This window comes from Trachypithecus francoisi, unplaced genomic scaffold, assembly GCF_009764315.1.
Source record: "Trachypithecus francoisi isolate TF-2019V2 unplaced genomic scaffold, Tfra_2.0 Lachesis_group10, whole genome shotgun sequence".
Taxonomy (NCBI): Eukaryota; Metazoa; Chordata; class Mammalia; order Primates; family Cercopithecidae; genus Trachypithecus; species Trachypithecus francoisi.
Window position 1 is genome coordinate 57,093,614 of NW_022681455.1, and position 24,355 is coordinate 57,117,968.

Genomic DNA, 24,355 nt, shown 5'->3' on the forward strand with positions numbered 1-24,355 from the left:
ACTTAGCTTTAATCACATCTACAGAATTGTTTTTGCCCTGTGAGGCAACAGGTTACAGGTTTCAGGGATTAGGATGTGACCTTTCAGAGGGCCATTATTCTTCCTACTACATTTACCATGAAGCACTGAGTATGGGACTAAGCCTGAAAGGAACAAATCCAGTTTACATGACAAGAATTTGTATACACCTTGGAACAAATACCCCATAAATAGTGAAGACTATCACACAGATAACACTTAACTCTAATTCCTGACATGTAAAATATATATTAAATTAAAATGTAAAATATATATTAAAATATATATAATACATTACCTTAAAAAATGTTGACATTGTTTTCTTTTATGCCTTAACTCAATTAGTAATATATTTCTCCATATGGAACTTTCTTTTTCCAACTTCAACTCTTTCTTATCTTTTTAGTTCCAGATTGAAAAATGGCAGATTGCCCGTTGTAACAAGAGCAAGCCTCAGAAGTTTATTAATGATTTAATGCAAGTACTTTACACAAATGAATACATGGCCACTCACAGCCTGACAGGGGCAAAATCCTCTACTTCAAGGGACAAAGCCGTAAAACCAGCTATGAATCAGAATGAAGTTCAAGAAATCATAGGTGATAATATGATTGCGTTACATTGTCATATGAATTTTAAGTCATGTTACCACTCAAGGTCAAGGTAGTCTTTCATGGTCCTTTTATTTTTTAAAGTTTTTTTTTTCTAGGAAAGAAAAATCTCAGGTTAGTCTAAAGCTCTCATTAAATATGGGAAATTTTGGCCGGGCGCGGTGGCTCAAGCCTGTAATCCCAGCACTTTGGGAGGCCGAGACGGGCGGATCACGAGGTCAGGAGATCGAGACCATCCTGGCTAACACAGTGAAACCCCGTCTCTACTAAAAAATACAAAAAATACTAGTTGGGTGAGGTGGCGGGCGCCTGTAGTCCCAGCTACTCGGGAGGCTGAGGCAGGAGAATAGCATAAACCCGGGAGGCGGAGCTTGCAGTGAGCTGAGATCCGGCCACTGCACTCCAGCCCGGGCGACAGAGCGAGACTCTGTCTCAAAAAAAAAAAAAAAAGGGAAATTTTATAGAAAAACTTTACATTAAAAATGGTTATTAAAATAAAACTAAGTTTTATATCACCAAAAAGTTTGAATTCATACAATTTATAGCTTTGGAAATGTAAATTTTCACAATCTTTTAAAGTAAAATTTCAATAACAATTTCTACCTTGCTTTTGTTATATTTCTTATCTTTCTAGAAAGATAAAGGCTAATTCGACCATCCTATTTGTGGTTTTTAAATTAATGAATCTCCTTAAATAAAATCTAGATTATCCAATTAATTTTTTAGCAACATCCAACAAATTTAAGAATTCTCTGAATCCCAGCTCCATATATGTCATTTCTTAATGTACAACAATGTCTGTCTTCCTGAAACAAAAAAACTACTACTTGTAACAACTGCAGTGAAATTCTTTCCCTTGGCTCACACATACTGTTAGACTGACTTTAAAAGTTAGAGAACATGGCTAGGCGTGGTTGCTCATGCCTGTAATCACAGTGGTTTGGGAGGCTGAGGCATACAGACACAGAAAAAGATCAGTCAGAGTTTAGTTGTTTCAGCTAATGTTGGGAATGGATAAAAATACATTCCTAACGTTTTACAGCAAGAGGACTTAGAGTTTAAAGCAAGTAGGAGGATTAAAGTTAATTGCTACCATAAGATCTCAGTTGATAATATAGATCTGCTGATATCTCTTGCTTTACTTAGAAAAACCTGCCTATATATTCATCTGTTTAAATATCTCATGGGTTTTTGGTCTACTTTTGTAAAATGGAAACAAAATGATAATGTAGAATACTTGATGTTTTACCTCAGTTCATATCCTAAGATGCAAAGGACTCATAAAGTTTCTTGTGTGTTGTTATTGGTTTTTTACAGGTGTAACAAAACAATTATTTCCCAATACGGATGATGTGTCAATTAGGAGAATGATAGGGCAAAAGCTAAACAACTGTACCAAGAAGCCAAATGTAAGCAAAAATCTTAACTCTCAGGATATTAAATAGATCCTTTTGGTAAGTCTTTTAAATCTTCAGTCCTTTCAATGTGGCAAGAAAATGTTGTAATACTTTTATCTGTGGAATAGCATTTTCCAATTACTCTGCTAGAAAATACTAGTGACCTGTGAAAGGCTAATAGGTATTCTTGGTGGCAAAAGGGGAGAACTTGGAGCGGGGTTTAAATTTGGAAAATGCTGGGTTCAGTTTTTCTTTCTCAGAACCTCTCAGATATTTTGACACCCTTTTACCATGCCCATGTGCGCCAGAAATCTCTAAGACAGGGATATAGTGTGTAGTGTTTTCCAAATGTGTTTTACTGAGGAAACTTTTTCACAGAAATCCTGTTAACTTGGTAATGATAGAATGGAGCCAAAGGAAGGACACATGACAATTTAAGAAGTATTTCTCTGTAAAACAGAGGAGATTTAGACCCTTGGGAAATCTCTTAGGTACATTGATGAGACTGAACTTGCAGCTGTAAAAGTGGTCTGACGTTTGCACAAACTATTGGCTGAAGTGTGGAGGGTTCTTCTCCACCATCCTACATGTTGCTTCTCATGGTCTTTAACTTTTAAAATTAGTTGTTATTGTTTAATAAGGATTTTTACCAAGATGCATGTCCTATACTAAGAAAAAGAATAATTTTTTAGTGAGAGTGCTAAAGTAAATATGCTTTCTAGTGAGGCCTCGACCCAGGCAAAACTGTGAAGTGGCATTTTTCTACCCACTGTCCTGGCCAGCTCACTTGTACTTACCCTTCCTCTCTCTCTACTATTTTGATGGAAAATATATGAAACCATGTGTATGACTGCATTAACATTTTCATTGATTAATAGAGGCATGTGGGTAACACATGATGGTAAGGCCCACCACATATATTCCTTTTCTCCTTCCATTTTCCTTCCACTTCTATCTTTGACTTGTACTTTGCCTGTCCTCTGCCTAATTCCAGCCACTTTTGAGACCATTTTACCTGTCTTCATTTCTTCTGACCATGTTTTAAATGACATGTGGAGCTGAATGTAATGCAGTAATCCCCTGCCCCCGACGCCCTACACATTACTGACTATCACTCCCATCCTCTCCCCGAGAGGCTGAGGTGGGAGGATAGCAAGGTCGAGGCTGCAGTGAGCTGTGATGGTGCCACTGCACTCCAGCCTGGGGGACAGAGTGAGACCTTGTTTGCAAAAAAAAAAAAAGTTATAAAAGATAAGGTTACCTGTATCTTTTTTCTCCAAGTGATTATAAATTTCAGTAGATTGTGACCTCACAACTTTTCAATTAGATAATTGCTTAAATATGCCCTTAGTACTTCCCATTTTGACATGAGGTTAGCCACCTAGTTACCTTGATGTATAATGACCAAATTCTCTCTCTTTTTTTTTTTTTTGAGACAGGGTTCTCACTTTGCTGCCCAGGCTGCTTTTGAACTCACGGGCTCAAGCAGTCTTCCCCAAGTGGCAGAAAGCACTCCACCCAGCAACTAATTTCCTTGTCTTTTCTTTTTTCTTTTTATTTTTTGAAAACAGAGTCTTGCTCTGTAGCCCAGGCTGTAGTGCAGTGGCACGATCTCTGCTCACTGCAACCTCTGCCTCCTGGGTTCAAACAATCCTCCCGCCTCAGCCTCCTGAGTAGCTGGGACTACAGGCCCGCACCATCACACACGGCTAATTTGTGTATTTTTAGTAGAGACGGGGTTTCACCACATTGCCCAGGCTGGTCTCGAACTCCTCACCTCAAGTGATCTGCCCACCTCATCCTCCCAAAGTGTTGGGATTACAGGTGTGAGCCACTGTGACCAGCAAGTTCCTTTTTTAAATGCTATGTTACCAGACCTCCAAGCCAAGTGGCTATCTTTTGGGGCACACTGTTATATTTCAGAGGTCTGTAAAGCATTTTAATATCCTAAACTCTTGTATTTTTTTAATATTTCTGACTTCCAAGGATAGGCACAAAACTCATCCCTAACTGTATCAGTCAGCAGAATGCTAAAGAAGTGAAAGTTAAGAGATTTTTATATTAGTTTTGCTTGTACTTAACAATAGAAGTGTTATTAAATCTGCTAGCTATGGCATTAATTAAAATTGAAACAAGGAACAGACATTTTGCTATGAACCTTGTGCCTTTTGGACCTGAGCCTGGCTTAATAGTGTCAAGTTGTTTAGACTAGAAATACATGTATTTTGAATCAGTAATGGAGATAAGCTAGAATGGAATTTTTTAAATTTGCAAATATCTTTCATTTTAAGTATGGCTGAATTCAAATTATTGCAAAAAGGACCGAGGAAAATATGCTGGAAAAGACAGGGTCATGTAAGACCTAATTTGGACATGCTTGATGAATTCATCAGATATAGCACCGTCTAGTGGAATACTGTTACATTTTTCTGTTCTGAGTCATTTAATTCACAGGAGCCTATGGCCCTGCCCCGCCACCAAAAATACTCTTTGGAAAAATTACTTTTCTAGCATGGTCCCTGTAGTAGACCATGCCCTCCGCTCAGTCCTGAGCTCAGGTTGTCACTGGTGGCTTATATTTAAAAGGGTAACAATTTCCCCGTTATGGCTCAGGTCTGTGAGGGTAAGGCCTAAACTCCTCCCTTCTTTTTTTTCATCTATTCTCGTATTCCTGTGGCTGCCCTGAAGTTGCCTGTAGCTCTCACATGCCAAGAGCTTGATTTTTTTCCAAGGTGTCTCCATTTTTCACTTCTTTCTTGCAGGCATTGAAGAAAAATGTATTTATAAGATTTACAGAATATTAGGCTAGCACCTCTATAACATCCAACTAAGTGACCAAACAGCCTTCTCCTGAAATTTCCAAAGCGGCCTCAGGGTATACAATCTCTGGCGTAATGTTACATAACATATATTATAAGTTCTAGGTGATCTACTACAGTGATGCTCAAATGGTGGGGGACGGCGGGGAGGGAGGTGTGATTTAGCCACCTTCCTCCAACACAGGGTATTTAAAAATGTCTGGAGATATTTTTGATTGTCAAAACTGGTGGTACTTCTGGCATCCAGTGGTCAGGGGCCAGGGATGCTGCTAAACATCGTTATTGAATTTGGTTTGCTAGTATTTTGTTGAAGATTTTTGTAACTGGTTCATCAGTGATGCTGGCCTGTATTTTGGTTTTTTGTTGTGCCCTATCTCTGTTTTTGGTGTCATGGTAATACTACTTTGTAGAATGAGTTTGGAAGTATTCCCTCCTCTTTCTTTTTTTTTTTTGAATTAGAGTAGAATTGGTATTACTGTCTCTTCAAATGTTTGGTAGATTCAGGAGTGAAGCCATCAGGTACTGGGCTTTTCTTTGATGGAAGACTTTTTATTATAATTTTGATCTTGTTACTCCCTATTGATTTATTGAGGTTTTCTATTTCTTCATAGTTCAGTCTTTTTAGGTTGTATATGTCCAGGAATTTAGCTATTTCTTCTAGGTTTTCCAATTTGTTGGCAAAGAGTTTTTCGTAATTGCCTCAGTTCTAGCCAACAATTGGAGTGCTGCCTGACCTGAATGGGGGATGTCCCAAAGAGGATATCCTGGTTATGTGAAAATGCTGGCTAGGGGTCCATGCTCAGGGGACCTGTGGAACACACCTCTTACAGTGTAGTGCTGCTAAACAGGCACTCTGATTTGGTGCATCAAGATGATGAGGAAGTTCACTGTCCACCTTGATCTCACTTTTTGCAGTGTAGAAACTGTGAGTCAGAAATAAATTTTCCTTGTGCTTAATGCTGGGGATATTAGGAGAGAGCATTATGGATAAGGAAGCCTGAATCTCTTACCACCTGCTTGGAGCTTTTTATTTTTATTTTTATTTTTTTTACTTCTCTGTGGCCTGGGAAACTGTTTCATCCTCTTACTTGAGTTCTGGGATATTGCTGGTGATAATCTTGGCACTGTATGTTTGTTTTTGGTTTTCTGTGATAGGGAGTGAAGCCAGCTTGCTTCTACACTGCTATTTTGGAACCAGAGTCCCTCAACAATTTGTATTTTTAATACAGGTTTGTAGTAGATACAAAAATGAATAACTCATATGACTGTTAAAATACTATGAGAATGTTAACATAAATTTGTATTTCTTTGAAATTTGCTTTTTATAGGTATTACAGGTATCTGAAACAAAGCACCTTCAGTTCTAAATCTAGCACTGGATTTTGTTGGAGAATCTGCAGCCTTCCTGGCAGTGAGCAAGGACAGACATGTGCAGTGACAGGCTGTAAGACATATGTAACACTGCTGAGCTCTCCTAAGGGACCAACAAGCTTGCTGAAGAAGCTGCATGTAGATTCTACCCTCAGTACTAGTGATGCATCAAACCAGAGAATTTCTGCCAGTCAAATAAGCATGCAATATGGTTTCTTTGGAAATAAGCATTTCCCAATCCCCAAATACCCCTCTGTACAGTTAATTTAACAGGATAGTCAGAGCTCTTATCATATAGCAGTCAAAACTTCGGCCCATAAGATTAGTCATTGTCCTAACCAATCATTGTACATTGATTATTACCAATGACTTCCCATTATAGTTTTTGGATCTTTAGCATAAGCACATGTTTGCAAAAGTAGACAGTGAAATAATTAGTGTTGGCAAATATGGGAACAACAAAGTCACCCCAAAATCTGATAATCATGTCTAACCAAGTAATAATGTTTTAGCAATAAAATTACAGGATTATTCTGTTATCAAAAAATGTATAAAATAAGAATATGAAAAAAATGACAACAGCAAGATGTTTTATTTTAATATTAAACAATTCCACCACACTTCTGAAGAATAAAATTTTTGTGATTGTTAAAACAATGTATCAATTTTCAGGGAAATCTTTTTGTTTATCTACCAGACATGTTCTAACTTTGTATTGCCCAAAGTATATTAAATACAGATGTGTAATATAAAGCATCAATATCACCTGAAACATCCTATATAAGATATAACCTGATAGATAGTTTGGTCGATTACATTGCTATACTGCTTAGTTTTAACTGGTTTATTTTTATTGTAGCAGAAGAGAAATGACCTGAAAAAAAAGTATGGGTTTGATAATCACACACATGAAAGTACCATTTTGTAACTCAACAAAAGATAAAAGATAAAATATATTTCATTAAAAGGCTTCTCGCTTGGTGTCAGGTTGTTACATGTGACCACTCTGCAATGCGAAGCCATACTTCTTCAGTGCACAAAGTCATGTTTAAACTTGGAAAAGAAGATGCTACAATAGTTTCAAAGTTCAGTGTTGTGGACCCAGGAAACTTTCTATAAGTCTTGCTTGATAACAATGTGATTGTACAAAATAAATGTTCTTAAGGAGACAACTTATGTAACATTTGCTACCTTTACTTAAACATAAATAAATCCCATTAAAAAGATAAAAGTTATTTTCTTGTTTCTTTATTAATGTATAAAAATTAGGAAAAAATTTTTTTCTAGGCTGATAGCTCTTTCACTCATCCATTAAGGCATTACCATTACAATTTGACTATGTAGCTCTGACTAATTTTTCTTGTAAAGAGCCATGCTATGTAGGATATGTAGACCAAATCCAGGAAAGTAAATACACTTAATATTTTTATTGAAAAAAGATAATCTTACTAAGACATATGCTATTTGCTTTATTAAAAATGCTACTTGATAATGTAAGTTTTGCCTACTAAAGGCAAATAAAATAACCTTTGCAAAACATAACTGTATTATTCAACTGGAACTTGTATGGTCTTATGTATTTTGAAATATGTTGACATCTTTATAGATAATAGAATAAATGTATTTTTGATTCATCTTTGTAAATTGGTTCTAAATGAGTTACAAAATAAGAAAACTAATAAAACTGAAGAGAATGCCCAGTAAGCAATTAATATACATGTAGGTGTCTATATATACGTATATTATGTATTCACATGTATAAGACTTAAGAATATGATTAAAGCAGAATCTTTAATAAGTAGGGAAAGGAAGGTTTATTCAGTGATACTGAGACAACTAATAAATAGAAAACATTGTTATATTCCTACTTCAAGTCATATTACATAGAAACTTTCAGATGAATGAAAAGCAAAAAAATGGACTCAGATGAAAAAAATGTTAAATACAAGAATATTTTTATGTTCTCTGAATAAGAAATACATTTTCAGTCCAAAGATAGTTCAGCCAAAATGCCAAAGAAAAAACTTACTAACACATGAGTTCCTACATGTGTGTTTTGTGATTTTCCTATACAGAGGTGATCATTTCACTAAAAACTTTACCTTGTGGTAGGTATATGACATGATCAGCATTCTCGCTAGTTCTGTGACATCATCCTTCTTGTGAATGTTTTCATGCATTTATCCATTTTTCCAGCTTTATTGAATTGTTTCTTATAAAATCTTTGTATTGATGCTGCGCTATAGTCTTTCTTGAACACTTATTGTTTAGTGACATAGTTTTTCCTGGACCAGCAATTTACGGGCAGTTTCATGGATGGTAGGAGACTCCAGGGTTTTCTTTTGGGCTTTAAACCTTGCAAAGGCCCTTTCTTTGCTGTCACAGAGACCAGTGATCCTGACAGGTATGGCTTTTCTGGGAAATTTTTTTGTGCATCCTTGCTTCCTCTAGTTCTGTGATCCAAGCTGAATTTGGAAGGGTTTCTGTCACCAGCCCTGCATTTCCCAGGCCCTTCAGGACCTGTAAACAAAAGAGCAAAGTCCTTGGCTGGGCATGCAACATCACAAAACCTGTCTTTACTTAAAAAAAAAAAAAAGAAAGAAAAATTAGCTGGGCATGGTGGCCTGTGCCTGTAGTCCCGGCTACTTGGGAAGCTGAGGTGGAAGGATCATTTGAGCCCAGGACATCAAGGCTGCAGTGAGTTATTGTGGATGTCATGGGCTCTTGACCTCATGAAGATTTGCTAAAAATAACTGAAGCCGACTTTGTGAAAATAATAACTGAGGAAATTATGACAGTGAAAGAGATCAGACCTAACCCACCCCATCTTCCTTCTAACCTCTAAACTGTCTGTTCATTCCTGGGCATAGGCCTAACTAACCTTGGGAAAGAATTTATAGTTTAAACTCTGAAACAAAATTGATAATAGCCCTTTCCCGAAAAACGCCTTCTTCCTTGGCCACCAGTCTGCTTTTGTAGGACTAACAAATTAGCTACAAGATTAGAAATTACGGTTTAGGGGCCATGCAGCCTCTGGCTGCAAGAGTCTGAACCTCCCCAAATTCCTCCTGGGAATAACATCACTGTTGCAAAACCTAAGATCAGTGCTTGAGAGATTTTGCAGACCCTGCATTACGACAATGATGCAGCAGATGACACCACCCAGACCAACAATCTGGCTCAACCAGTTCTGCAATCCCACTCAGGAACAGAAGTCAGCAAGAACTCACTTTGACCTCCTATGATTTCATCTTCAACCTGACCAATCAGCACTCCCCACTTTCTGAGCCTATACCCGCCAAATTATCCTTAAAAACTCTGATCCCGAATGTTCGGGGAGACTGATTTGAATAATAATAAAACTCTGGTCTCCTACACAGCAGGATCTCTGTGAACTACTCTTTAGCCTTTGCAATTCCCCTGTCTTGATAAATTGGCTTTGTCTAGGCAGCAGGCAAGGTGAGCCCATTGGGCAGTTACATCACTAACATGAGGTAGATTGAGCAACAGTAGAAAAAGCGTACAAATTTATTTAACACGTATACACAGGAGTCTTCAGAATTGCTACCGGCAAATCCACAGGGGTCTGCAGCAACTTCAATTTTTGCCTCCTCAGGAGAAAGAATTCAATGGAAGGGCATAAAGTAGAAGGAGACACCGAGGCAAGTTTCAGAGCGGGAGTGCAAGTTTATTCAAAAGCTTTATTTAGAACAAGAAGGAAAGGAAGGAAAGGAAAGAAGGAAAGTACAACTTGGAAGAGGGCCAAGCCAGCGACTTGAGAAACCAAGTTCACCTCTTTGCATCTTTAATATTGCAACAATGTATCTGAACCTATCTTTTGCACTTCTCTTTCACTAGTATTAAGTAGCATTATGTGTATATCAATTCCTCTGATACAGTTTGACTGATTGTGTTCATGTCTGCGTGAGTGTATATTTATACTTGTTTATTTATATACCATTGATTTCCAAAAGAAGAAATATTGGCAGCAGTTTGCAAAGAAACTACTATACTGGTTAATAATAGATGTTGTGACTGAGTTAAAATCGAGTTTCTGAGGTAAAAGTTGTAAGTTACATAGTTTATTTTTATTTTTATTTTTTGAGACAGAGTCTCACTTTGTCAGGCAGGCTAGAATGCAGTGGCGCGATCTCAGCTCACTGCAACCTCTGCCTTTCGGGTTCAATCAATTCTCCTGCCTCAGCCTCCCCAGTAGCTACGATTACAGATGCCCGCCACCACACCTGGCTAACTTGTGTATTTTTAGTAGAGACAGGGTTTCACCATGTTGACCAGGCTAGTCTTGAACTTCTGACCTCAGGTGATCCACCTGCCTTGGTCTCCCAAAGTGCTGGGATTACAGGCATGAGCCACTGCACCCGGGCAAATTACATATTTTATTAAAGAAACGAAGATGCAAGAAGTTGCTCAGCAAAATAAAGGTTTTATTGCATTAAATTCTGGAGGAAATTTTAATAAGGAATATCATGTAAAATTTTACAATGGTCAATCATATTTGTTTTACAGCAAATGTAGAAGATGTTGACTATTGTTCTAGACTAAAAATAGCATAGACTTGGGTTTTACTTCTGTTTCTGACACATCCAAACACCGTACCTTTGGACAAAATACCATTTTATTTATCTCAGTTTAGTTAATTATAAAATAGGGATGATACCACTTACTCACAAAGTTTAGATTTGAATGAGGCAATGTATATCAGGTATCTGTCATATGGTGGGTTTAAGCATATCTTAATTCACATAAATCTCTTTTCACAATGATTTTCAATAAAAACTCAAGGGCATACCACTAAGTTTACCCTCAATGAAAGTAATTTTACAAGGGATAAGCAAATATCTGCAAGGTTCATACCTTCTGGGAGTTTGGTATAAACCAAAAGAACACCTAAGTAGCTGGCAGGGTAGATGGAAGACATGTGTCTTGAAATATTTTTCTTGAACTTTGGCCAGGAATGAGCAAGGACAGCTTGGAGGTTAGAAGCCAGATGGAGTTGGTTAGGTCAGATCCCCTCCACTGTCAAAATTTTCTCACTGTTATAACTTTTGCAAAGGTGGTTTCGTTTTCAGGAAGTATACTTTTGTTGATGCTCACTGAGATCTACCATTCATAAAGTACCTTGACATTCTCTTTGCATTTTTGCCCAATTTAACTTCTAACAGCAACTTTTAAAAGTCTTAGGATTCTGTAGAGATTTTCGGTCACTTACATCACTAAAACTACCAGACCAGGTATTTTGTTTTTACTGCTGTTGCTCTGTTTTTATTTCTCTGTGTTGTTTTTTTCTTATTTCTTAGAGGAGCAAAAAGGTAAGAAAGTCCACTTTAATAATCATATAGAAGAGTTAGATCCAGTACTTCTACTGCAGGATTGCTGGTAAAGATGACTGCTCAGTTAAATTTGAATCAGATGAGAAATGAATATTTCTCACTATATCTCATGTAACATTTGGCATAACCTTACACTAAATTGTTATTCATATGAAATGCAAATTTAACTGGGTGTCCTATATTTTTTTTACTAAATCTGGAAACCCTATGTTACAATGAAGACTAACATCACTCTAATTCTCGTTCTTTTATTCAGAAAATGTCCCTCCATTCTCTCTGAGGGTCCTTTAATTTTCTCTTTCCCCAACATAGTAGAATTTGATGGAAATGTGCTTTGTTGCATATCCTTTTTTATTCATTGCACTGGGTACATGATGGAACCTTTCAAACTGGATTCTTATGTCCTTTAATTCTGGGGACATACAGAGATATAGATATAGATAGATATTTCCAGTATTCCAATTAATTTGTCAACTTAATGATAATATATTGATTCTGTTGATTTCTTATCTTTATAATTTGTTAATCTCCTCGATTCTTTCCTTTTTCTGCTTTTTGGAAGATTTTATTATATATTTTAAACCCATCTATTAAATTATTTATTTTTTCCATCAAAATTCTAATTTCCAAGAGTTTTTTCTTGTTCAGTGATTCTTTCTTTTTCATAAAATTATAGGCTTATATGTGTATGCTGTATTGCTATAAACTGGACGTTTGTGTTCCACTCCCCATCCCTCTGCAAATTTATATTTTAAAATCTAATCCCTAAATTGAGGGTATTTGGAGGTGGGGTCTTTGGGAGGCTCTGCCCTCATGAATGGAATTAGTGCTCTTACAAAAGCGGTCCTAGAGAGGTCCCTCACCTTTTCTGCCATGGAGAACACAGCAAAAACACAGCAGTCTATGAACCAGGAAGCAGGCCGTCACCAGACACTGAATCCGCTGGCACCTTGACTTTGGACTTCTTAGCCTCCAGGACAATAAAAGATAAATTTCTGTTGTTTATACGCCATCCAGTCTATGATATTCTGTTACAGTAGCTCAAGCTGACCAAGATAACCACCTGTATCTCTCTGACAAATTTTATTACTGCTGTCCTTTTTGAAATATTTTTTCATACAAAATCTGTTTCACCCAAGACTTCTTATTATTATCATTTTGGTGTCTTTTTCCTTATGACACTCTTACTATAATATCTATAATTTTTGGTTTTTTCTTCTGTCTGATGGGTCTTTAGATAGGAACTCAGCTGTTTTGTTGTAATAGTCATACATATAAGCTTATGCTGACAGTTATTTATTGGGACTGAGCATTTCTCCAGAATGATTCTGTGGGTCTTCTGCTTGCTCATATGTTTCATACAGGACCAAAAAAGGGGGCTAGCAGTGACAATATTCCAAAGCCAGACTTGAGCGTCGGTAGCTCCCCTATTCCCAGAAATACACCTAGAGTCATGGGCCTTGGGCATCTCCTATGACATTCATATAGGCAATGTCCTGTGAGGAGATGCCTTCCATAAGTCACCTCCTTTTCCACCTGAACTTGTATTGGTGACAATAAAAGTATAATTTCCACTTAAATCTAGGGAGAGTAGATTTTGGATGAGGCCAAATGCAGATTTGAGAGTTATATTTAAAGAATTTCTAAACCTTCAGGAGAATGACATACATTTAAGAAGGAATTTTGAATAGTCCTCAGTACTAAAAGTCTCAGTTTCCCTGATTTAAGCCAATTCATGCATTTATTAGTATGTCCCTCAGGAACAAGCACTTGATTATAAAAGTAAGTTCTCTAGAGAAGATACATCTGAAGCACACAGGCATACCTCAGAGATATTGCAGGTTTGGTTCCAGACCTCTGCAATACAGCAAATACCACAACAAGCAAGTCACATGAATGCTTTGGTTTCCTGGTGCAAATAAAATTTATGTTTACACTATACTGTAGTGCAATAAATTATGCCTTTTAAAAGTACATATCTTAACTTAAAAATACTTTATTGCAGCTAGGTGCAGTGGCTTACACCTATAATCTCAACACTTTGGGAGGCCAAGGTGGGAGGATCACTTGAAGCCAGGAGTTTGAGACCAACCTGGACAACAAAGCAAGACGCTGACCTCGTTTCTATAAAAAAACAAAGAAACAAAAAAAACTTTATTGCTTAAAAATGATAACGATTATCAGAGCTTTCGATGAGTCGTAATCTTTTTGCTGGTGGGCAGTCTTGTCTCCATGTTGATGGCTGCCGACTGATCAAAACGTTGGTTACTGAAGGTTAAGGAATCTGTGGCAATTTTTCAAAATAAGACAGCAATGAAGTTTGCCATATTGATTATTTCATGAAAGATTTCCCTATGGCATGTGATGTTGTTTGATAGTATTTTAACCACAGTGGAACTTATTTTGAAATCAGTCAATCCTCTTAAACTCTGACATGGCTTTATTAGCTAAGTTTATGTAATATTTTAAATCCTTTGTTGTCATTTCAACAATGTTCACAGCATCTTCACCAGGAGTAGACTCCATCTCAAAAAACTACTTTCTTTGCTTATCCATAAGAAGCAACTCCTCATCTGTTCAAGTTTTATCATGAGATTGCAGCAATTCACTCCCATTTTCAGGCTCCATATCTAATTCTAACTAAGATCCGAATTAGAATTAGAATTAACTCTAGAATTAATCTAACTCTTGCTATTTCCTCCACATCTTCAATGAGTTCCTTTGCTGAAGTCCCAAACCCTCATACTCACCCATGAGGGTTGGAGTCAACTTTTTCCAAACTCTTGTTGATGTTGATATTTTGACCTCCTCCTATAAATCACATATATTAATGGTATCTAGAATAGTTAATCCTTTCCAGAAGGTTTTCAATTTACTTTGCCCAGATCCATCAGAGGAATCACTCTCGATGGCAGCTATAGTCTTATGTATTTTTTTTTTTTTCTGAAGCTGAGTTTCGCTCGTCACCCAGACTGGAGTGCAGTGGTGCAGTCTTGGCTCACTGAAACCTCCACCTCCCGGGTTCAAGTGATTATCCTGCCTCAGCCTCCCGAGCAGCTGGGATTTCAGGCGCCTGCCACCTTGCCCTGCTAATTATTGTATTTTTAGTAGAGATGCAGGGCCAGGCTGGTCTTGATCTCCTGACCTCAGGTGATCCACCCGCCTAGGCCTCCCAAAGTGCTGGGATTACAGGCATGAGACCCTGCGCCCAGCCTGAAATGTATTTCTTAAATAATAAGACTTGAAAGTCACAATGACTCCTTGACCCATGAGCTAAAGAATGGATGCTGTTTTAACAGGCATGAAAACAACATTAATCTTGTTGTACATCTTCATAAGAGCTCTTAGATCACCAGGTGCATTGTCAATGAGCAGTAATATTTTGTAAGAAATCTTTGTATCTGAGCAATATATCTCAACAGTGGACTTAAAATATTTAGTAAATGCTTCTGTAAACAAATGTACTGTCATGCAGGCTGTGTTGTTTTTCCTTTCCTTTTTTTTTTTTTTCTTTTTTCGAGACTGAGTATTTTGCTCTTGTCGCCCAGACTGGAGTGCAGTGGCACGATCTTGGCTCACTGCAACCTCCGCCTCTGGGGTTCAAGTGATTCTCCTGGCTCAGCCTCCCAAGCAGCTGGGACTACAGGTGCATGCCACCACGCCCAGCTAATTTTTGTATTTTTAGTAGAGACGGGGTTTCACCATGTTGGCCAGGATGATCTCAATCTCATGACCTCGTGATCTGCCGAATGTGGGGAAAAGAAAGAGAGATCAGCCTGTTACTGTGTCTATATAGAAGGAAGTAGACATAAGAGACTCCATTTGGTTCTGTATTTGAGATGCTGTTAATCTGTGACTCTACCCCCAACCTTGTCCTTGCAAGAGACATGTGCTGTGGTGACTCAAGGCTTAATGGATTTTGGGCTGTGCAGGATGTGCTTTGTTAAACAAGTGCCTACAGGTTGCTTGCTGGTTAAACATCATCACCATTCTCTTAATCTCAAGTAAGAGAAAAGCATTTGTCTCTGCCTGTCCCTGGGCAGTGGAACATCTCCGTGTAAAACCCGATTGTATGCTTTGTTTACTGAGCAAGGAGAAAACCGCCTTTAGGAATAAAGTGGGACTTGCTGGAGCAATGCTGCTAAAAGGTTTATGGAGAGTTTGCATATGCATCTCAAGGCACAGCATTTTCCTTTAAACTTATTCATGTCACAGGGATTTTTGTTCATATGTCTTATTGCTGATTTCCTCCCTACAATGATCCTATTGTCCAGCCACTCCCTTATCTTTAAGATGGTAAACATAATTATCAATAAATACTGAGGGAACGCAGAGACCGGGGCCAGCGTGGGTCGTCTGTATGCTGAGCGCCGGTCCCCTGGGCCCCACTTTTCTTTCTCTATACTTTGTCTCTGTGTCTTATTTCTTTTCTCAAGTCTCTCATTCCACCTAACGAGAAACACGCACAGGTGTGGAGGGGCAGGCCACCCCTTCAGACAGGGTTTCACCATGTTGGCCAGGATGATCTCAATTTCTTGACCTCGAGATCTGCCTATCTGGGCCTCTCAAAGTGCTGGGATTACAGGCGTGAGCCACCACACCTGGCCGGTTTTTCCTTTTCTTGGAGGCAGTGACAAGTGCTGAGAAAGCACCTCTTATGGAGGAGATGGAGTGGGGCGGGAGAGTGGTGGAGAAGGTTGGGGGAAGGAGAGAACAGAAGCTGCTGTAGAAAAGGAAAGAAGCCCTCCAATGGATCCCTCTTCCCTGCATCTCTACGAAACACATCTTCAGCTGCTGGAAAAAGGGCATGGAATTCAGTTACCCTTCAGAGCCCTGGTGAATCCCCCTTGCAAGAAAGAGAAAAAAAAAAGAAAAAAAGTAACCCTGCAGGGAAATAGAACATTTATTGGGCTCATACCAACAGCTGGGGGAAAACTGGATCACTGGGAAGTCCCCACTCTGAGACTCAGGGGCACATTGCCTGAGATAGTCTTAATCAGAATAGAGAATGCCACCTGTCAGCCATGTGTGGTGGCTCATGCCTGTAATCCCAGCACTTTGGGAGGTGGGCAGATCCTTGGGCTCGAGAGTTCAAGACCAGCTGGGACAATGTGGTGAAACCCTGTCTTTATAAAAAAAAGAAAAAAATACAAAAATTAGCCGGGCATGATGACATGTGTCTGTGGTCCCAGCGACTCGAAAGGCTGAGGTGGGGGAATTAATTGAGCATGGGTGGTTGAGGTTGCAGTTAGCCATGATGCCACTGCACTCCATCCTTGGTGACAGAGCAAAACCCTATCTCAATGACAAAAAACAAACAAACAAACAAAAAAAACATCAAATAACAGGTAAGGGTAATCTACCCCTGGGCTGCTGGGAGAGGGGTAAAAGCTTGGGGGAGCGGCCTTTTCCAAGGAACATCAAAAAGAGAAGACCTAAAGTTTGAGGTTGAAGTAGACACTGAGATAAACCCTCTAGTAAGCCAGCCCCCAGCCTAAGCACAGAGCAATCTGAAGCCTGATGTGCAGTGAGAGAAGCATGACAACAACAAATTCCACACCTCACCCACCTCCTAATTAGACTGGTTCAACTCCACACACTAAAAGACTACCAGAAGGAAAGAAGTACTCATTTCCAGGCAGAAAACTACTAAACTGAGGGTTTTGATTTGGATCAAAATGAAGTATTGAGGATTGGATTTACCCTCCCAACTAAAACACTATGTAAAATACATGAAACAGCAGCCTTCAACATATTGCATGTCAAACACTGAAGGACAGTGATCTTCAGAAGACAGAAAACCTTAAAATTGACCCAGCTTTTTCCTGAAGGAAGTTTCTAAGCCAAGAAGAGAAACCCAAGAATAGCCTGTTGGTCTCCCTAAATTGAGAAGATGGACTTGAGAGTCCAGGGAAGTCAAGGTAGTTAGAGCACAGAGAGAAGACCACTAGAGAGGAGGCAGCCAAAGAACTCCAGAGATCTGCAGAGGCTGTGCCTTGCAACTGAGTCTCATCAGCACATGTATGTGAGAAAAATATCCAATCAAGAGCAAACACTGCTCAGATTTCAGAGGATGCTGCCTGCCAGATTTATGATTCCTACTGAAAGCTTCAGGTGGGGAAGGACACATGACTTGGAGTCCTTCCCTGCCTCTCCCATCTGTCCCCATTTTTCACTGACTGAAAATCATCAGACTTTCAGTCACCTCTTAAAGATACATTATTGATATTGAATTATTGTGTTTGGCTTTCTAGACTATTTGCAGTCTGAGAGTTTGTACCTTTAATGGCAGAAGTTATTCAACAATGAGCTGATCACATGACTCTACTAATCTTACTTTTTCCTTTTATATACTTCTCAGTAGTTTGATTGTTGTCCCCACAATGTGATTATAATGGGGTGTCCTCATAATGGGATTATCTTTATTAGGCTGCTACTGAATATGATTGGAACAAGAGGTATGGGAAGTTATACAAATCTATTTTGAAAATTTTGAACATTCAGAATTTTGCTTTGGCCTGGCTTCATGCATTGTTCCTCTTCCATTATTCTTTTTCCTACAGCCTGGCTTAAGGGAGCCTAGGAGATATCAGACTTAATTCTGGTTAAGTTGTATAAAAATGCTTTTCTATGAAAATATTTTTCTCCCTCTTACATCCAAATCCTCTTGACAAAAGTTCTGAGTCAAAGTAGCAAATAAATGGGAAAGAAACATGAGGCGAGACATACAGAGTGTGTAATAATCAAGGAAGAGCAAAAACTTTGGTTCCCAAAGAGGTAAATTTTAGACTCCAGAAAAAGTGTGCGGGTGGTGGTTAAGGAGGGAAGAAATAATGATTTGTTTTTATTTTTAAGAACTGCCTGTGGAAGCCTTCTCCTCCTGAAAAAACAAAAATACTATCAGTGAGCAGGTGGAGCAAGATGGGCAAGTAGAAGCCTCCACCGATCTTCCTTCTTGCAGGAATACCAAATTTTACAACTATCTACACAAAAAAGCACTTTCGTAAGAACCAAAAATGAGGTGGATGATCACAGTAACTGGTAACTGGTTTTACCTTCACATCATTGAAAAAGGCACTGAGGTGGATAGAAAAGACAGTCTTGAATTGTTGACACCACCCGTTCCCCATCTACCAGCAGTGGCCACATGGCATAGAGAATCGTTTACTTAAGGGAGGGAGAGCACAGCAACTGGAGGACTTTACAGTGGAACTCAGCGCTGCCAACATGTGGCAGAACTCAGCCTGTGCCCACTGAGGGAGCATTTTAAAAAGCCCTAGCAAGAGGGTATTCACCCATCCCAGCAGTTGCAATTGAGTCTTGGCTAGCCTCGTAACCACAGGCTAAACTGCTCTGTGATCCTAAATAAACTTGGTAGGCTGTCTAGGCCACAAGGACTGCACCTTCTGGGTACATTGCGGAGCTATACTGGGATTGGAGCCAGTGGATTTAAGGGACACATGACCAAGTCAGAGAGCAGCTGGTGCAGCTAAGGGAGTGCTTGCATCACCCCTGCCCCAACCCTAGGTAGCACAGCTTGCGGGTCCAAAAGAGACCCTTCCTTCTGTTTGAGGAAAAGAGAAGGAAAAGTGAAGAGGACTTTGCCTTGCAACTTGGATACCAGCTCAGCCACAGCAGGACTGGGTACTGGGTATCAGTCATGAGGCCCCCTTTCCAGGCCCTAGCTCCTGGACAACATTTCTAGACACACCCTGGTCCAGAAGGGAACCCACTGCCTTGAAAGGACTCAGTCCTGGCAAGATTCATTACCTGCTGACTAAAGAGCTCTTGGGGCCTGAATAATCAGTAGTGGTAACCAAGTAGTACATGCTGTGGGCCTTGGGTGAGACTCTGAGAGCGGCTGGCTCCAGGTGTGACCCAGCTTATTCACAGCTGTGATGGCTACAGTGAGAAACTCCTTCTGCCTGAGAAAAGGAGAGGGAAGTATATAGGGGACTTTGTCTTGCAGCTTAGGTACCAGCTCGCCTACAGTGAGGAAGAGCACCAAGTGGGCTCGTAGGGTCCCCATTTCCAGATCTTGGCTTGTGGATGGTATATCTAGCCCAGGGATGGACCTGCCCTGGGCTAGAGGGGAGTCCATTGCCCTAAAGGGTGAGTCCCAGGACTGGTAGCATTAACCACAAGCTGACTAAAGAGCCCTTGAGCATTAAGGGAACATTGGTGGTACTGTGGCAGTACTCCCTGTGGGCATGTGGTGGTGGTGGACATAGGGGGAGGCCCTTCTGCCTGGGGAAAAGAAAGGGAAGAGTGGGAAAGACTTAATCTTGTGGTTTCAGTGCCAGTGTAGCTGCAGTAGAATAGAGCCACCAGGTCTATTTCTAAAATTTCTGAATCTAGTCCCTGGGTCCTGGACATCATCTCTGGACCCACCTGGGGCTCAGGGGAACTTGCCACCCTGAAGGGAGGGACACAAGACGGGCTGGCTTCACTACTTGTTGATTATAGAGCCCTGGAGACTTCAGCAAATATAAGAGGCAGCCAGGTAGTGGTTACAGCAGGCCGTAGGTAAGACTCAGTACTATGCTTGCTTCAGGTTTGACCCAGCCCAGTTCCAGTAGTGGTGGCCACAGCGGTGCTTATGTCACCCCTCATCTAGCTTTGGGAAGCTCAGCACAGAGGGAGAGACTCTGGGAGAAAGTAAGGGAAGAGAGCAAGAGTCTTTGTTTGGTAATCCAGATAATTTTTCTGGATCTTATTCAAGACCACCAAGGTGGTACCTCTATGAGTCTGCAAGAACTACAGTGTTACTGGGCTTGGGGTGCCCTTAATGTAGATATGGTTGCAGTGACCAAAAACTTAGATTACAACACCCAAGTCCCTTCAAATACCTGGAAAGCCTTTTCAAGGTGGAGGTGTACAAACTAGCCCAAACTGTGAAGACAACAATAAATACCCAACTCTTTGGTGCCAAGACAGCGAGGAACATACACAAGCATCAAGATCACTTTGGAAAACACGACCTCACCAAATAAACTAAATAACGTAGCAGGTGCCAATCCCAGAGAGACAGAGATATGTGACCTTTCAGACAGAGAATTCAAAATAGCTGTTTTGAGAAAACTCAAAGAAATTCAAGCTAACACAGAAAAGGGATTCAGAATCCTATCAGGTAAATTTAACAAAGAAATTGAAATAATTAAGTAGAATCCAGCAGAAATTCAGGAGTTGAAAAATGCAAATGACATACCGAAGAGTCTCTTAGTAGTAGAGTTGATCAAACAGAAGAAAGAATAAGTGAACTTGAAGACAGGTTACATGAAAATATACAGTCAGAGAGGACAAAAGAAAGAAGAACAAAAAAGAATGAAGCACACCTACAAGACCTAGAAAATAGCCTCAAAAGTGCACATCTAAGAGGTATTGGCCTTAAAGAAAAGCTAGAGAGAGAGAGAGACAGGGGTAGAAAGTTTATCCAAAGGGGCTGGGCACAGTGGTTCACGCCTGTGATCCCAGCACTTTGGGAGGCTGAGGCAGGTGGATCAGGTCAAGAGTTCAAGACCAGCGTGGCAAACATGGCAAAACCCTGTCTCAACTAAAACTACAAAAATTAGCCAGGCATGGTGGCGGCTGCCTGTAATCCCAGCTACTCAGGAGGCTGAGGCAGGAGAATCACTTGAACCTGGCAGATGGAGGTTGCAGTGAGCCGAGATTGCGCCACTGCACTCCAGCCTGGGCGACAGAGCGAGACTTCATCTCAAAAAACAAAAAACAAAAAACAAAAAAAAAAAAAAGGGAGAGAGAGAGAGAGAAAGCTTATCCAAAGGGATAATAACAGAGAATTTTCCAAAACTAGGGAAGCATACTATTATCCAAGTACAAGAAGATTATAGAACATCAAGCAGATGTAACCCAAAGAAGATTACCTCAAGGCACTTAAAATCAAACTCTATATTTAAGAGACATAACTTAAAGTAATAAAAGCCTTCTATGACAAGCTCATAGCCAACATTATACTGAACAGGGAAAAGTTGAAAGCATTCCCCCTGAGAACTGGAATAAAACAAGGATGCCCACTTTCACCACTTCTGTTCAACATAGTACTGGAAGTCCCAGTCAGAGCAATCAGACAAGAGAAAGAAATAAAGGCATCCAAACTGGTAAAGACGAAGTCAAACTGTTGCTGTTTGCTGATGATATGATCATATACCTAGAAAACCCTAAAGACCCATCCAAAAAGCTCCTAGAACTGGTAAAGTTTCAAGATATAAAATTAATGTCCACAAATCAATAGCTCTGCTATACACCAATAGCGACCAAGCTGAGAATCAAATCAAGAACTCAACCCCTTTTACAATAGCTATAAAAATTAAATACATAAATACAATAAGGTACTTAAGAATATACCTAACCAAAGAGGTGAAAGACCTCTACAAGGAAAACTACAAAACACTGCTGAAAGAAATCATAGGTGACAAAAACAAATGGAAACACATCCCATGCTCATGGATGGACAGAATCAATATTGTGAAAATGATCATACTGCCAAAAGCAATCTACAAACTCAGTGCAATTCCCATCAAAATACTACCATCATTTTTCACAGAACTAGGAAAAACAATTCTAAAATTCATATGGAACCAAAAAAGAGCCCACATGGCCAAAGCAAGACTAAGCAAAAACAAGAAATCTAGAGGCATCACATTACCCAACTTCAAACTATATACAAAGCCATAGTCACCAAAACAGCATAGTGCTGGTATAAAAACAGGCACATAGACCAAGAGAACAGAATAGAAACCCAGAAATAAAGCCAAATACTTGTAGCCAACTGATCTTCAGCAAAGCAAACAAAAACATAAAGTGGGGAAAGGACACCCTTTTCCACAAATGATGCTGGGATAATTGGTGACCCACATGCAGAAGAATTAAACTGGATCCTCATCTCTCACCTTATACAAAAATCAACTCAAGATGAATCGAAGACTTAAATCTAAGACCTGAAACCATAAAAATTGTACAAGATAACACCGGAAAAAACCTAGACATTGGCTTAGGCAAAGACTTCGTGACCAAGAACCCAAAAGCAAATGTAACAGAAACAAAGATAAATAGACGGGACTTAATTAAACTAAAAAGTTTCTGCACAGCAAAAGAAATAATCAGCAGAGTTAACAGACAACCCACTGAGTGGGAGAAAATCTTCACAATCTATACATCTGACAAAGGACGAATATCCAGAATCTACAAAGAACTCAAACAAATCAGCAAGGAAAAAAAATAACCTATTAAAAAGTGGGCTTTGGACATGAATAGACAACTCTCAAAAGAATATATGCTGGCCGGGCGCGGTGGCTCAAGCCTGTAATCCCAGCACTTTGGGAGGCCGAGACGGGCGGATCACGAGGTCAGGAGATCGAGACCATCCTGGCTAACACTGTGAAACCCCGTCTCTACTAAAAAATACAAAAAAACTAGCCGGGCGAGGTGGCGGGCGCCTGTAGTCCCAGCTACTCGGGAGGCTGAGGCAGGAGAATGGCGTGAACCCGGGAGGCGGAGCATGCAGTGAGCTGAGATCCGGCCACTGCACTCCAGCTTGGGTGACAGAGCGAGACTCCGTCTCAAAAAAAAAAAAAAAAGAATATATGCAAATGGCCAACAAACATATGGAAAAAACGCTCAACATGGCTAATTTTCAGGAAAATGTAAATCAAAACTACAATGCGATTCCACCTTAGTCCTGCAAGAATGGCCATAATCAAGAAACCAAAAAATAACAGATGTTGCCATGGATGTAGTGAAAAGGGAACACTTTCACACTGTTAGTAGAAATGTAAACTAGTACAACCATTATGGAAAACAGTGTGGAGATTCTTTAAAGAACTAAAAGTAGATCTACCATTTGATCCAGCAAGCTTACTACTAGGAAAAGCAATACCCACAGAAAAATAAGTCATTATACAAAAAAGATTCTTGCACATGCATATTTATAGCAGCATAATTTGTAATTGCATAAATATAGAACCAGCCTAAATACCCATCAATTAACAAGAGAATAAAGAAAATGGTGTATGTATACACACACACACACACACACACACACACACACCACGGAAGAGTACTCAGCCATAAAAAGGAGCAAATAATGGTATTCACAGCAACCTGGATGGAACTGGAGACTACTATTCTAAGTAATGTAACTCAGGAATGGAAAACCAAACGTTGTACGTTCTCACTCACAAGTGGAAGCTAAGCTATGAGGACACAAAGGCATAAGAACGATACACAGGACTTTGGGGATTCAGGGGAAAGGGTAGGAGGGGGTGAGGGATTAAAGACATTGGGTACAGGGTACACTGCTTGTTCACAAATAATTTTAAACATGAAATTTATGAAAGCAAATTTTAACAGAGAACATTCTGTTAAAATGTTAACAGAATGTGCACCAAAATCTCAGAAACCACCACTAAAGAACTTATGCATGTAACCAAACATCACCTGCTTCCTAAAAACCTATTGAAATAAAAAACAAATTTGTATAAAAAAGAAAAGAATGTCCATACTACCCATACTACCCAAAACAATCTACAGATTGAATCCAATCCCCATCAAAATACCAATGACATTCTTCACAGAAATAGAATAAACAATTCTAAAATTTATGTGGAACCACACAAAACTGAGAATAATAGCAAAAGCTAACCTGAGCAAAAAGAACAAAACTGGAGGAATCACATTACCTGACTTCAAATTCTACTACAGAGCTATAGTAACCAAAACAGCATGGTACTGGTACAAAAACAGACACATAGACCAATGGAACAGAATAC

The 24,355-nt window shown here is 39.5% G+C and overlaps 1 protein-coding gene and 1 long non-coding RNA gene across 3 annotated transcripts in view; one reads left to right on the forward strand and one right to left on the reverse strand.

The window, feature by feature from the left end:
* BEND6 (BEN domain containing 6) overlaps positions 1-7,753 on the forward strand; it is a 73,291-nt gene extending 65,538 nt beyond the window's left edge. For both annotated transcript variants that reach the window (XM_033217524.1, XM_033217525.1), the window contains exons 5-7: positions 425-617; positions 1,947-2,083; positions 6,174-7,753. In XM_033217524.1, coding sequence (XP_033073415.1) covers positions 425-617; positions 1,947-2,074 — 321 coding nt within the window. In that variant the 3' untranslated portion in view covers positions 2,075-2,083; positions 6,174-7,753. The remainder of the gene's footprint in view (positions 1-424; positions 618-1,946; positions 2,084-6,173) is intronic.
* LOC117087400 lies at positions 6,790-13,198 on the reverse strand. The gene is made up of 2 exons (XR_004438799.1): positions 12,431-13,198; positions 6,790-8,736 (listed from the first exon to the last, which is right to left on the reverse strand). It is a non-coding gene; the product is annotated as an uncharacterized LOC117087400 (long non-coding RNA).
* Positions 13,199-24,355: the final 11,157 nt, after the last annotated feature.